Below are 15,380 nucleotides of genomic sequence, written 5' to 3'. Positions count from 1 at the left end.
TAATTTAAATATCAAAGAATTTACACTAAACTAATATTGTGCTTTCCTGTAGAGTGCTCTAGGTTTTTCTATATTGAAAGAGCACTTCTTCATCCAAACAGCACAGTCACACAGTTTTTTGGACACTAATAGCTACGAAACATGTCTGAATTTTTCTGTATTCTCATAATATTAATCATTGTTTCATAAAATTGGCAAGGTCGAATTAATAAAAGTAACAGTGGGAGGAACAGGACAACTGGTTACTTTTGGTCTATTATCTTATATCAGGGGCAGCATGGCTCAGGACGTTGAGCGGGTCATTGGATGGTTGCTGGTTCGATCACTGGCTCCTCCAGAGAGTGTGTCGAAGTGTCCTTGAGCAAGACACTGAACCCCTAACTGCTCCTGATGAGCAGGTTGGCACCTTGCATGGCAGCCTCCACCATCAGCGTGTGAATGTGTTTGAATGGGTGAATGTGAGGCACACATTGTGAAAGTGCTTTGAGTGGTTGGTACACAAGAAAAGTACTCTATGAATGCAGTCCATCTACCATTTAGTATCCTGTAATTCCTGAAAATGTTCACCAATAGCAATTGTCAAAATAACCCCCTACTTTGAGCCTTTGCCAAATCAGCGTGCAAGGAGCATAAAAGTGCATGGACTCCTGCATTTTCTGTACATAATAAAGAGTCTGCAAATTCTTAAATACACATCTTCGCCGAAGACGCAAGTAACCCCCTATGACATGACACTTATTTTAGTGTAGACTTGGAAACAGTGGTTTAGTCATGCAACATTGACTCTGGATGACTACTATTGTGTTATTTTGATTTTTTAAATGTATTGTCAATTAGAGACATAGCCAGCATAACACTGGTTAACCGGATGTTACCAACAAGTTAGCTCGCTGCGTTCCCTTTTTGGCTGGACAGGACCAGCTGACTGACTGACTGAGTGATCAGTTTGACACAGTTGGACTGCTGGATGAGGAGACCAACAGTGTCACTGAAGTTACACAATTGGTCAGTCAAGCACACAAGTTAAAGCACCCCGAATAACAATCACAAAACACTCACTGGCGAATTTGCCGCCGCTAAACCTGCATAAATAAGACAAAAAGAAATTGTGTAATTCTCAAAGCAAACGCAAAGGGTGAGATGCACCCCTTACTGTACCGCCAAGCAAATAGCATCTCGGTGCCCTGGTGCTATTTGCACGTATTTACATTAGGTAATATGTTTGGCACAAAATTGGTCCCTTTCTATGCAAACAAGGCTCACTGCAAAACACCAGTGTTAATAGGCAGACACAGTCAGGGGGAAAACTGTTTGTGTCTTCAGAGAGTTGGTGGTAACTGATGCCCAGACTTTCCAGTGAGCATGGCAGCAGTGATTATAGCCAGACGAAGGCATCATCATGCCAGGCATGCTCGTGAGCGGATATATCACAGGAGAATATCACTTTTTGATTTAACTGAGACCGAAATCATGGGCAGATACAGGTTGCCAGGTCAAACAATTCTTGCTATACTTGATGACATCAAGAATGATGTTGAACCTGCCAACTGTGTTCTTGGGCAAAGCCACTATTTATATTTTGCCACATGGATAACTGCGATCAGATGCAAAACAAGGGCAAATTGGTTTGGCCGCAAAACTTAATGGGCGTGTTTGCACTGTAATTTCATCAGCCCCAATATCTTTTGTGAATCGGACCTTGAGACGGGGCAGATAGTGGTTGCAAGTGATGCGCAATTCATGGTGCTATCAGCAGCCGCAATCCTTTTGTGTGAATTTGCCTGTCAATACATAGCGAGTGTTAGAAAAACAAGAGACATCCGCAGGTAGAAACAGAGGAAAGTGAAGGGGGAGTTAAATAGGTGTAATTACAATTAAATTCTCTTTCAAATAAAACGTCCCAAGATATGAGTGGAGAGTATTGCTGCAACCGCATTATGTCATGTGATATGCTACTTCAGCACACTTTAACACCAAATATTACTGGGACCACTACAGAACACTGCAGATGAACATTTAATATTCAGCAATTCACATTACAGACACTACCACTGACTGTAACTAATTGGCCACAAGTTCCAACATTGACCAAACACGGCCCGGCCATATGCTAGGCTTGGACCTAGTCTTGTTTAAGCGCTACATCCAGTCAGCAGCTCTCTCGTCAGGAATCTCCCTCTTAATTTCCCTCCTCCCCCTCTCTGTCACACGGCCATCAAGGACCTCCCTCTAAACTTTTCAACTCCTTCTGCCTCTTTTCCAAAATTATACCATCTCCTTCCTCTGTAGCTCAACCTTAAGCAGCATGACAAGGCAAAAAGTATATGCCGGATAGTGTGGGTGTGTGTGTGTGTGTGTGTGTGTGTGTGTATTGCCCTTACTTTGATGAGCCTTTGCTCATGGCCATCTGTTTACTTTCATACTCCAGCAGCAGTTCCTCTAAAGCAGCAGCATTTTCTGAAACACACACACACACACACACACACACAAATCTAGATGAAACATAATCAATGGTGATTATGATAATGGTGGTGGCTGCAGTCTCAAAGTCAATAACTTTATTGTGCCAGACAGATTAGCACAAGTACACCGCTCCCATCTGCTCATTGATTTAACAGTGTGTTATGATGTGTTTACAAACCGCGTTAAGACGCTAAATGATGTGCTGATGATTTACGGCTCTCCGAGTTTATACAGAAAGCTCGTTCATCTTAGACAACCTCGGTGGTTGATAGAACAACGGCATTCTACTTGGAAAGAGTGGCGATGTCCTGGCTGAATAATGTGTTTGTGGTGAACATTAAACAGTGTTTGCCACTCTGCATAATGTTCCACGCACCATGCCGTTATGTTATCTTGTTACATGCGGTTGCTACCTTTGTATAACTCTCATATGTTGAAAAATGAGAGAAGAAAGAAGAAGAAAGCCACTTTAAATATATATATATAAAAATGTCCCCCCTTTTTCTCCCCAACTCAATTACCCCACTCTTCCGAGCCGTCCCGGTCGCTCTGTTCCACCCCCTCTGCTGATCCAGGGAGGGCTGCAGACTACCACATGCCTCCTCCAATACATGTGGAGTCACAAGCCGCTTCTTTTCACCTGACAGTGAGGAGTTTTGCCAGGGGGACATAGGGAGGATCACGCTATCCCCCCCGAACAGGCACCCCGCCCGACCAGAGGAGGCGCTAGTGCAGCGACCAGGACACATACCCACATCCGGCTTCCCACCCGCAGACACGGCCAATTGTGTCTGTAGGGACGCCCGACCGAGCCGGAGGTAACGCGGGGATTCGAACTGGAGAGCCCCGTGTTGGTAGGCAACGGAATAGACCGCTACGCTACCCGGACACCCCGAAAGCCACTTTATTTTTGTCATTGTACAGGTTACAATGAATTTGTTCTCTGCGTTTAACCCATCCTATTGTATAGGAGCAGTGGGCAGCTGCAGCAGCCGGGGACCAACTCCAGTTCTTCTTTCCATTGCCTTGCTCAGAGGCACAGACAGAAGTATTAATCCTAACATGCATGTCTTTTTGATGGTGGGAGGAAACCGGAGCACCCAGAGGAAACCCATGCAGACACAGGGAGAACATGCAAACTCCACACAGAAAGGACCTGGGACGGCCTGGGGTTCAAACCCAGGACCTTCTTGCTGTGAGGCAGCAGTGGTATCCACTGGGCCACCGTGCCGCCCTAAGCTTACAGCACCTGGTCTTCCCAGGCGGTCTCCCATCCAAGCACTAGCCAGGCCCGACCCTGCTTAGCTTCCAAGATCGGGCGTTATCAGGGTGGTACGGCGATAAGCCGTGTGTTGTTGCAGTGTTTTCTTCTAGTTTTAGAGTATTTCTTCTAGTGTGATGAAAACAACAAAATGCATGTTACCTGTTATCTAGATTTTAATGAGTTTAGGAGAGCTATAAAACTGTTATCTTTGTCTGAAATACAGATGGGTGTCTCTAAATCTTGTTTAGAACCACGCAAGAGACGTTCATCACATACATGGAAAACAGTGACGCTTGTTCTCCTTCAACCACCCTGTGGACTGCCTTTTGTTTTGCTTTGTTAGCAGTGGAAGGGTTGTGGTGTTCAGGCTCACTTTCCCTCTCCCCCTTACCCAGCCTTAACAATTAATATAAGGTGGACAGAAAAGAAAAAAAAGGGGGGGTGACATTGTACTGAGAGGCAGAACCGAGGGTTGTGAAGTTACACCATGAAAGGTTAGCGTGTGTTGTATGCCCTTATCCAAACCGCTTATCCTGCTCTCAGGGTGGCGGGGACGCTGGAGCCTATCCCAGCAGTCACTGGGCGGCAGGCGGGGAGACACCCTGGACAGGCCACCAGTCCATCAGAGGGCTGACACACACACACACACACACACACACACACACACACACACACACACACACACACACACACACACACATTCACACCTAGGGACAATTTAGCATGGCCTATTCACCTGACCTACATGTCTTTGGACTGTGGAAGGAAACCGGAGGAAACCCAGGCAGACACGGGGAGAACATGCAAACTCCATACAGAGGACAACCAGGGAAGACCCCCAAGGTTGGACTACCCCGGGGCTCAAACCCAGGACCTTCTTGCCGTGAGGCGACCATGCTAACCACTGTGCCACCATGCTGCCACCATAGGATTTGAATCTGCTAATTCATCGACATTATCATTCATGGATGCATACCTTTTTTCTCAGTTATAAGGCGCACTAGAACACTGATGGTGTCTTCGTTAGGGTCGTCAGGGGTGTAGGGACAGCCGTTACCTAGAGAGAGAGAGAGAGAGAGAGAGAGAGAGAGAGAGAGAGAGAGAGAGAGAGAGAGAGAGAGAGAAACAAAGAGAACGAATAAATGATTCAGCACGTCTGTATCATACCGGTTATGCTGAAACCTAGTGAAAAGGCCACAGCTGTGTCCATGTTGATCATACTACATAAAGCAGACAGCATGCAAATGTTAGCATGAGCGGAGCGAGTGTGCAGCAAAGTTAGTACGTGAAAGGCATGTGTATGTACACTGAAGAGACGAAAATGTTAAGTGCTTGTGTTCACTAAACCATCATTCCCCATACACAGGAATTGTGTAACTGCGTGGAGCGATATGAAAAGGCCCTGTCTCGATATGGCAAGAGATCGGCAGCACCTCGGTGAGCTAACTCAGAGCCGGGAGGACACCAGACAACGTGCAGCTTTCACCCTGAAGAGTCACTAAGTGAGCCAGAAAAGGACAAAAATAAGAGTGGTCCCGAACAATATCGCGCTTGATGCAGGTCAATGGTGCCCCCATTGAGAGCAGAGAGTAGATAGTAGACGTGTCTCCACGGCAACCCAACAATCCCATAATAGCACAGCAAAGCAGCTGATGGGTAGAGGGGGGGCGAGGCTGCGGAGGGGATGTCCAGAATAGCTCACTCAGCTATCACGCTCCATTCACCACTGTCGAAGCACACAGAGCTGTGTGTGTGTGTGTGTGAGAGAGAGAGAGGGAGAGAGAGAGTTTGTGCGACAGAGCTCCCGTGGGCCTGTGTGAGTAGATGGTATGTCCTTGTGACTGGGCGTATCTGCAGTTGTTTGCGTTGTGTGTGGATATAGCGGGCAGGAGAAAACAGCCCCATTAAATGATCATTAAACATGTAGTGTCCTCATTAAAATACAATAAAACTACTTCTAATGTCCTCAGTGCCCGGACAAAAACATTAACGGATGACTGGTTTTCCCTACAGGGCTTTTTTTTGGCCCCTTGTATGTGTGTGTGTGTGTGTGCGTCTGTGTGTATTTATTAATTTCTGTGCGACTGGTTTGCGGCTGTCCGGTCGTAACAACAGTCGGTTCTCCATGGTGGCAGTTACTATGGGAGGACAACCGAGTCTGTGTGGACGGTGTGACACCCGCAGCCGCTGAGCCATTAATTCCTTCCACCCGAATGAAAGGATACGATTGAGTCAGCAGCCATCCCCACTGAAATGGTCTGCGTTTTTTTGTGTGTGTGTGTTTTTTTTTTAGGCGGTTTCACCTCAGAGCTCCTCAGAAAGTGCCATAAATCCTCCAGATTAGTAGCGGGTTCGAACGGAGCTACTTTAAGCGGCTGTTTGTAGAACGTCCGCAACGGACAACTGCAGAACGATCGAGCCGTACTTTCCCAACGCGGTCGTCGTGCCCCGTTAGCCGAGGAGGCGGGGCTACGTACTGTGTAACCCACAGGGTCGAGGATGTAAAATTCAGCAGAATCTTGTCTGTACACGCCGCGGCCGGTTCGGACCGCCTCTGCTGCTTTTAGCCTCGCCGGGCCGAGTCCGGCCTCGCTGTAATCCGCTCCCATGGGTGTTCCCCCTGAATGGAGATGATGAGCAAAGTGCTGGGTAAGAGGTTTGTCTCGAGCGTTAGCCCTGTCAGGACCTCGGTGGACAGGCTGACCAAGTAACGGGCAGCAGGACAACTGCAATAGGGAAGGTTGTGTACTAAGGAGAGAGAGAGATAAGAGACGGATATAAGACGGAAACTTCCAAAGCGTCCGCATCGCCCTTCGCTCCGATAAGGCGCGGTATTCTATGTCCCTACTTTCTTGTCCTTTGTCTTCTTTACTGGATTCACTGGGTACCCTGCTGCCACCCCTCTCTTCAACATCCTCTATCCACCTCTCTCTCCACACACACACACACACACACACACACACACACACACACACACACTGAGTTTATCTCTGCACCACTGCGTCATATGACTCCATCCTCAAGACTGTGCATGATGCCAAGCAAGAGGGAGAGGAAGACAGGTGGGAGGGGGACTAGAGAGAGAGAGAGGAGAGGAGAGGTGAATGAGAAGGAAGAGAGAGGACAAGGAGCTGATAAGTACTGCATCCCAGAGTCACCTCAAATGCTCTGGCTCCCCAGAGAGCAGACGAGGGGATTTCGTGATGAAAGTGGACATGGGATTTGTCTTCTCTTTTACCCTCGGAAGTCACAGCTCAAGTTGTGCGTGCACATGATTCAGAGGCGGGGGGGAAAGGTGACGCGGTGAAAAGGCACTAAACACCTTCTTGTTTACATTTTACCGTGTCCTTTGGAAATTCACTATTCATTAATAAGCGTTCATTCCCACTATCACTAATGTCCTGAATTAAGCTGCATTGACAGAGTGTTGCTGTGTGGTGTGCAAATAAATGATTTATCTTTTACGAGAACAGAAATCATCACCGCCCTCCCTTCTCACAGTCAGTGTTTCTACAGAACACCGCTGTTGTGGATTCACCTATTGTATCTCTCCATTAACAAATATGATGGTAAATGATTTCTGCAAAGGAGGCATTTCATGCCAACATATCTCCAAAATGAACAGAGCGGCTGGTTGGGGTGAGCACCACAAACAGCAGACTGATATAAGAGGGCAAAGGACGGGGAAGCAGCATGGGACGGCGGCGAGTGGAAACGCCTTGGGAGAAGGGAAGGGGGGAACAGATGAAAGAAAGAAGAGAGAGAGGAAACATAAAAGGCGAGGTGAGGAGCGGATTGAATAATTGGTAATTGATCTGGGAAAGGAGAGATGGATGGATAGTGTTCAGACGAGAGGGGGCGGGGAGTCATGAAAGGAGATAAAGGGAGAGCGGAAGGAGAGAGAGGGGCGGGGGAAAGGGAGGGAGTTTCCCCCTGGTGCGGGGATATCTTAAGTTTCACAACAGCATGAAAGCCATGCTGAAACCTACAGGCAGAGGTCACTGACAGAGAGACCGCTCCCGAAGACAGCGGGAGACACCACGTGTGACATCACCATGTCACGTTCACCACACCGTCACTACCTTAGGTGGCCATATACCACAGACAGCTGCATCATGTATTTGATAGTCTTACATAAATTTAGCATTATATAATCTTGAAAGTAAGAATAATCTAAAATCTCTCAATCCTGGAATCTCCGCTTCGGACAACGGTAACACATACTTTCTAAATCACACAACTCTACAGTCACATTTCCATCCAACTTTTGCATGAATTTTAAGCAATTTTTTCCCAAGTCGACCATAGAGAATACGAATCAGTGTGACTATGCATCAACTAGTGCTAAGCGAATTACCTGCCTCAACACTGCATCATCAAAAGAGCGCCAATATTGGTTGCTTAGCACCAACAGCTAGCAAAACAGAAAAACAAGTACTAAGTCCTAAAAAAGAGAAGTGAAAATTTGCCTGGTCATATTTCAAGATGTCCAAAGTCAAAGATGAGGAAATGTGATGGTTTGAAGCGTCTTTTTTTTTTTAACTTTTCATCTACATTATCATTTATTTGAAAAACCTATTTCTATGTCATATATACTTTGCCCTCTAACGGGCTTCATTATTAGTGTACTCCATCGAGGCTCCGTCTCGGTATCTGTTCTTTGTACTCACCGCCCAATCGGGTAGTAGGAGTCACATAGCGCCCACCCTCTACAAAGCCCCAGCATCTCAACTTCTCATCTCCCTTTTTCACTCAGTCACCTGAGTTATGGATATTGTTCACGAGTTTATTCTCACCCTCCAGTGTCGCAGCGTTATTATCACAACTTCTTCCATCAAGACCACTTGTGCCACCAAGATTGTTACCCCTGGACAGCCACCAGTCCTGCTTTGTTTGCCTCAGCTGGCGGTACCAGGAAGCGTTTGAGACCTGCCCTGACTGCCTTGCTCTCCCCCAGGGGGAGCTTGAGAGCCAGCAGAGGTTTACGGAGACCATCTACCTCTCCCACGCCAGCCAGGTGCTGGCGCGCAGAGGTACAGCAGCCTGTTCCTAACCCTGGGATGAGTATAAGAGTAGGACTACCGTAGTGTCTACGAGAGGACCCGGTTACCATTTTCCTTGTCAAGGAGCCATAAACGACACTTTGGTATCTGCTCGAAGACCTGCCCAACCTGTTCGCCTCAGCCGCTGAAAGGATAGGAACTCTGCCGTGCAGATACTCTCTGGCACCGCGCATGTTCTCCAAATGCGTGGAGAGGATGCTGGAGCTGCTCAGTGCCAAAATAGAGAGAATCTTAACTTGCATGATGACTGGCTAATACTTGCCGCGTCTTGGCAGGAAGCGGAAGCCCACACAGCCTTGGTAATCCTACATGTCATGCGGCTGGAATTTGCTGTCAACCCCACCATGAGTGTCCTTCAGCTGAGCCAATAGATGCCCTACCTTGGTCTGCTGCTGGACTCCACGTTATCACAGCATGCCTGTCAGAGGAGCGTGTGGAGCGTTGTTGTGGCTGACTCAATGCCTGAAATCCTCGGTCATGGTGCTGGCTGTGAGTGTTAGGTCACTCCTTAGGATGATGTCAGCAGTACCCCCAGTGGTGCGCCCAGGGCTGCTACACATGAGGAGTCTGCAACGTTGGTTTGCATGGCTTCAAGCTAGACCTTGAGCGTGAGCTTCACATCCCCGCACTGCCGCGGAGAGATATGATGTTTTAGGACTCACCCGGTCATGTCCGCAAGGGGATCCGGCTGTGCCCTCCCAGCCTGCTAGATGTTTTTCCATCCCTGCGGCTGATGATGCAGCTGCTTCACAGGATTTGGACACAGCACCTACCAGTGATAGTCATGGTGTTAGAGAACCCAACAGCCAGGTGGTTCCCAGTTCTTGTTCAGCTGATGTGGCAAATCCATGGCCGGTCCCGGATCTGTCCATAGCCCTACAGCAGACAGAAGGCATAATCCTCTCATGTCCAGTTCTGGGACAGCAACTCATGGTTTGGAGGCTGAGAGGATGCAACTGAGTGACGTGGGCCTCCTGGGGGTGGTTGTCACGACTATTCAGAGTGCAAGTGCCCCTTCCATCTCCAATGCTTGTGCAACATGCTGGCAGGTTTTTGCGGACTAGAGCAAGGCCAGGGACCTCGACCGGCGCTCCTGCCCCTTGCAGCATGTTTTGCAGTTCCTACAGCAACTGTCTGAGAGTTGCCGCACTGGCTCCACCTTGACAGTGGTTGCAGCAGTGATTACAGCAGGCCACAATGGTTTTAGTTGCTTAACTGTCAGTAGCCACCCCTTGATTAAGCGTTCCCTGGTGGGAGTCTGTAGGCTGAAGCCCCCTACTCAGCACTTTATTCCTCAGTGGGACCTGCAAATGGTTCTGGATGATTTGGCTGGTGTGCCTTTTGAGCCGCTGGGTCAGGCAGACTTGGGGTTTTTGTCTATCAAAATGGTGCTTGCCTTGGCTCTTACTTCAGCCAAGAGAGCGGGGGATTTGTGTGCCCTGTTGGTACAACCCTCTTGCATGTCTGTCACTGACAACAAGGGGTTGGTGGAACTGCACTCCAACCCACCCTTCAAAGGTATTCTCCTCCTCCTTTAGGTCGAGAGTCATCCATCTGAGAGTGTACTTTCTTCTTCCTCATGCTGACAGGCAGGAGGAGCACCTCCACACCCTGTGTCCAGTGTGGACACTTTGCTGTTATGTGAAGCACTTGTTGGATTTCAGGAAGTCCGACTGGCTGTTGGTCTGCCATGGCGGTCTGGCTCAGGGGGCCCCTCTGTCTGCGCAGTAACTCACTCATTGGATTTGTGATGCAATCAATACAAGTTCTGCTGCAATGGGCCACCCCACCCCAGGGGGCCTAAGGGTGCACTCTTCTAGGGGCATTGCATCCTCTGTGGCACTTTTCAGGCGAGTGTCAGTGGAGAACATCTGTTCGGCAGCTTCTTTAGTCTCTACTCTGACCTTCATGCAGTCATATCTCAGGGGTATGACTGCTGACTCAGTTTCCCATTTGGTGCTTGGTGTACTGTCGGGGGGAGGGGGAACTGGTGTCGGACTAGGTTGTTGTTTTGGCTGGTGTCGGACTAGTGTCAGTTGGGTCCAGCTGGGGGTACACTCATCCCTACGCCCTTTGCCTTAGGCGTGAACTAATAGCGAAGCCCGTTAGAGGGTGGAGCACATATGACATAGTAATAGTTACCCTGGATGTAACCCCAGTTCTATGAGTACGTGCGTAGCCCTGTAACCAAAAGCCCAGCTGGCCCAAGTCTTGGTTGCTGAGTTTCAAAGCGAGACGAACAGTGGAGACACAGGGACTGGACGCTATTTGGCTCCTACCACCCGATTGGGTGGTGAGTACAAAGATCTTTCTCAGGTGTCGAGGCAGAGCCTCGATGGGGTAAACCAATAGCAAAGCCTGTTAGAGAGCGGAGCATGTACTCGTAGAACTGGAGTTACATCAAGGGTAACTACTATTTCCATCTGCCTTTGTCATCACATTTTCTCTTCTCAACATTTTACTTTTCCACATCAAATTAGCAGAAAAATGTCTTTTGATACATACATTTGTTTCATTTCCACTCAGCATTTTGTAAAAGCCCTACTAGTAAAATTTTGACTTTATCATAGCAAAAAATGATCATGTATCAGCAAGGCTCAGAAAAGGTTGTCGATCTATACCAGTACCAAAACGATAGCTTTGTCAGGTGCTGAAATTTCTGGCTTTCCAAACCTGCATTCAGGCCCAGAATCTTTATTTTGACAAAAAACCAAAAAATATCAGTAGAGGGCACTCTGCCCTTTAGAAATCCAGCGTCTTTCCACAAAACCACAGGTCCTCACCTCACACATTCACGTTGCTGCACATTTCAACTTTCCAATAACCGGCTTTGTAGCGCAACCCTAAAGAACCAAGAAGATTCATCATTTGGCAAAAAATACATGATAAATGTCACTCTGAAAGTAGAATAACTATGTATCCTTTTTGAGCGGGGATGAAAAATTTGTGACTATAAAGGCACGAAAACCGATGCCAACCTGGCCAGGCAGCTGGTGGATAATAGGTAAGCACCATCATCATTAAATATACTACAGACATATATGATAAGTTATAAATATTGTGCCATGTTCTAAAATATGATTACCTCTTCACTTGACATTTCTGTGGGATTTCTGCATTAGGTTGCTTGTGAAATTGTGAGATGTTATTAGTATTAGTTGTGTCATTTGCAGACCACTGTCACACAAGGGGATGGGCATGGGGGAGCGGAGTTGTGACAGAGAAATTTGTAAGAGGAAACTAAATTTGCCAATGTTGTTGCAATTCTGACTGGTCCCTAAAGTGGTCACTGGTGAATTTGTTTTTGCTAATTCTAACTTTAATTACAATTGGAAAAAAAATGCATAAAAACACACCGACAGAAACATTAATTCCGTTATTCTTTGAATAGGCTTTTATTTTCGCTAAATCTTTTGTGGGACCAAAAGTTACTTATCCCACAGAGGGATGAACCTTATCTCTGCATCATGTAGCGAAAACAAACCCATATTACACCAATATTGGATGCCATAAAGGAAGAGAGGATGACTAGTGACCAAAAGAAGAATCACAGGAAAAAAACCTTCTACACTGGCAAGTGTCAGCGAGCTCAAGGCAGGTAATGGACAAGTATTAGCTGAGTAAAACGCTTGGCTGTAGCGGCGACGGCCAGGATTTACAGCGCCAGCTTTTTAGTACAAAGCAGCATTTTCTTCTCCGCTACAGACCCATATTACACCAATATTGGATGCCATAAAGGAAGAGAGGATGACTAGTGACCAAAAGAAGAATCACAGCGGTTAAAATCGGGGTCGAAAATCTACTCTCTTTCCACCAATTGCTACTGTTGTACAACACATTTTAACAGTAATACTGCGATCTATCTATCTATCATCTATCTATCTTTCTTTCTTTCTTTAAAAGCTTGATGTAGTTTCTCACAGTTAAATGTTCCCTCTTCTAGTATAATATGTGTAGCTGGTGTCACAGTGTCGAGAGCAGCAATGTTTCAGGAACACTTTATAAGCTTTTTTTTTTAAACCTCTAAATTTTGAGCTTTTAAACAAGTTATCGTCTCAGCGTCCTTGTGAATAGGATTTGTTTATACCGTGGTCCGTGCTTTTAACCAGCCCTTGAGGGGTATTTCTCCGCACGGCGCATTCACCCTTTCTCGCCGGTGTCAAAGAATGCTACGAGTTAATGCCACGCTGTTTACCTTCATCTGCCAACACTTAGCCAGTGCCTTTACTCCTCCGACTATGGCGAGGTACAGTGACCTGCTGAAAGCAACAGGTGTCATGGAAACGTAAACAGGTGACGTGGAACATAGTATTGAAAGGTCAGGTCTGTTGAGGCAGCAGCTGTGGCTCTGGACACATGATGTCTGTACTGAAAAAGTCAATAGTACATATGGCCGGTCGGCCGTCACAGCCTTCCTATTAGCCTTGCACCACTGATTAGTCTTTCTCAGAGGGAGAGCGTCAACAGAAAAGCTGAGCTTAGCCTAAACGGTTTTGCGTCGACAAGCCAACTAACTGCTAGGCATCTGCTGCAATGCACAGCTGCACCCATATTTAAATTGACATTTTATTTTTAAATATAGTTACGTATTCAAATAAGGCTATGATTACATGATTACATGCATGATTCTTAAACTTTTGAAAATAGGTTAATACAATTTTTTTTGGGGGGGGGGGGGGACCTCTTTTTCTCCCCAATTGTACTTTGGGTTAATTACCCTATTTTCCGAGCCATCCCGGTCGCTGCTCCACCCCCTCTTCCGATCCGGGGAGGGCTGCAGACTACCACATGCCTCCTCCCATACATGTGGAGCTGCCAGCCACTTCTTTTCACCTGACAGTGAGGAGTTTCGCCAGGGGGGACGGAGTGCATGGGAGGATCACGCTATTCCTCCCAGTTACCCCTCCCTCCCCGAACAGGCGCCCAAACCGACCAGAGGAGTTGCTAGTGCAGTGACCAGGACACATACCCACATCCGGCTTCCCACCCGCAGACACGGCAAATTGTGTCCACAGGGATGCCCGGCCAAACCGGAAGTTAACACGGCAATTCGAACCGGCGATCCCCATGCTGGCAGGCAACGGAATAGACCGCTACGCTACCCAGACACCCCGAAAACTGCCTTCTTTAAGCTTTCTATCTGGACATTTGTATCCAACAATATGTGAGTAAAGATCTAATAAACATATGCGTATAATCGAAAATCGATGATATTGCTACCAAAATCAGCATGATGATATAGTATATACCCACAGATCTGTGCTGTATGAAATGTGGATTTATGCCAAACTAGATTATAAACACCAATCTAAACCAAAGAGCTGGGCAGGGAATGCAGTTAGTTCCAGCCACACGACCCCAGCTTGTTGAAAAGGTATTCGTTTACATACTGTATTTACACACATACTCTTTTCATGGGAAGACCCATTAGATATTGTCAAGCGCACAATCCATTTTTGGTCCCCAACCACATCTGAAGAAATCTGATCTAGGGTAGGTAGGCTAGGCTCCTCCCCCAACACTGCATCATCAAAAGAGTGTGTGAACCTGAGGCTTCTGACACCACACGATCCTGAAAACCAGGCTGGTATATCAAGTACTGAAAAAGATCAGTGTCAAGGGGGCGATGGATAGACGACTGAGTATTTTTTATTTTTTTGGCCTTATTTTTGAAACCATCCATTAAGACCCAAAACTGGCGACTGGGCCGTGTCGCTGGTGCACCTGGTCCATTGGTGGCTCTATGTTTCACTAAGTTATGGGAGACTGTCATCTGAGTCCCCGGCAGATCGAAAGTTTAGGAAATTCTGGTCTATGGCGATTTGCGTGTTATAATACTGTTACACTCTGCTGCAAGGAGAGGACAGAATGAGAGAGCCGTGGTGCTGCTCAGAAGTTGTGCAAACCACAGGGAATGGGTGTGGTGACAGTGCCTTCGTTTTAACCTCTCTGTCAGTCTGCCTGCCTTTGTCTATCTTAGTCTCTTTTCTGTATGTTTCTATCTTCTTCTACCTCACAGTTTCTTTTTCCATCTTTCTATTTGTGCCTCTCTGCTTCTTTCTCTGCCCCCATTCTGTCTTGTCACTTTCCTCCCACTTTCTAGCTCCTTCTCCGTCTCTGCCCTCTCTCCTCCTCGCTCTGGTGTAAGCGGGGAAACTGTTGTTGGAAACTCTTTTCATGAAGGATTACTTCTTGGTCAATATTGTCTGCATTATGACTTCTGCAAGGTCAGAGTTCAACTCAAGATAAAAAAAAACTCCATGTACCCTTGAACGCTGCAGTGTCAAAGAGAAATACGTGAACTGCTGTTGTGCGCACACATACACACTCATGCAAACAGACACTGCCCTTTGGTTCTGGCTTTGTCCTCACCTGTGACTGCGCTTGACCACATCATGCATTTGTGTTTGGGTGCTTGTGTGCATGCATGTGTATGTGCCTTGTAATTTTTGGTGGATTTTCCTCGATTTTTTCTTTGTTCTCTACGTGTTTTGTCTCTTCCTTTTATTTCTCCCTTTCTCTTCTCACCTTTATGTGACTCACCTTTTCCTATAACTTGGCATATTTTTTCTTTTTGCTGCTCCACCCCC

At 46.9% G+C, this 15,380-nt stretch overlaps 1 protein-coding gene and 1 pseudogene across 2 annotated transcripts in view; both read right to left on the bottom strand.

Moving 5' to 3' along the window:
- Positions 1-15,380, bottom strand: part of relt (RELT TNF receptor) — a 58,470-nt gene that overhangs the window by 7,411 nt on the left and 35,679 nt on the right. For both annotated transcript variants that reach the window (XR_008810531.1, XM_056283919.1), the window contains exons 7-8: positions 4,704-4,784; positions 2,382-2,457 (exon numbers count right to left, since the gene is read on the bottom strand). Coding sequence is in view for 1 of the 2 variants with exons in the window: in XM_056283919.1 (XP_056139894.1) it covers positions 2,382-2,457; positions 4,704-4,784 (157 nt within the window). In the remaining variant the exon portion in view is untranslated. The remainder of the gene's footprint in view (positions 1-2,381; positions 2,458-4,703; positions 4,785-15,380) is intronic.
- LOC130116193 (5S ribosomal RNA) lies at positions 3,701-3,809 on the bottom strand (annotated as a pseudogene).

The sequence above is a fragment of the Lampris incognitus genome, chromosome 7, assembly GCF_029633865.1.
Source record: "Lampris incognitus isolate fLamInc1 chromosome 7, fLamInc1.hap2, whole genome shotgun sequence".
In the NCBI taxonomy this organism is placed as follows: domain Eukaryota; kingdom Metazoa; phylum Chordata; class Actinopteri; order Lampriformes; family Lampridae; genus Lampris; species Lampris incognitus.
Note: the sequence above shows the minus strand (reverse complement) of the source record. Positions and strands in the feature narration are given on the sequence as shown.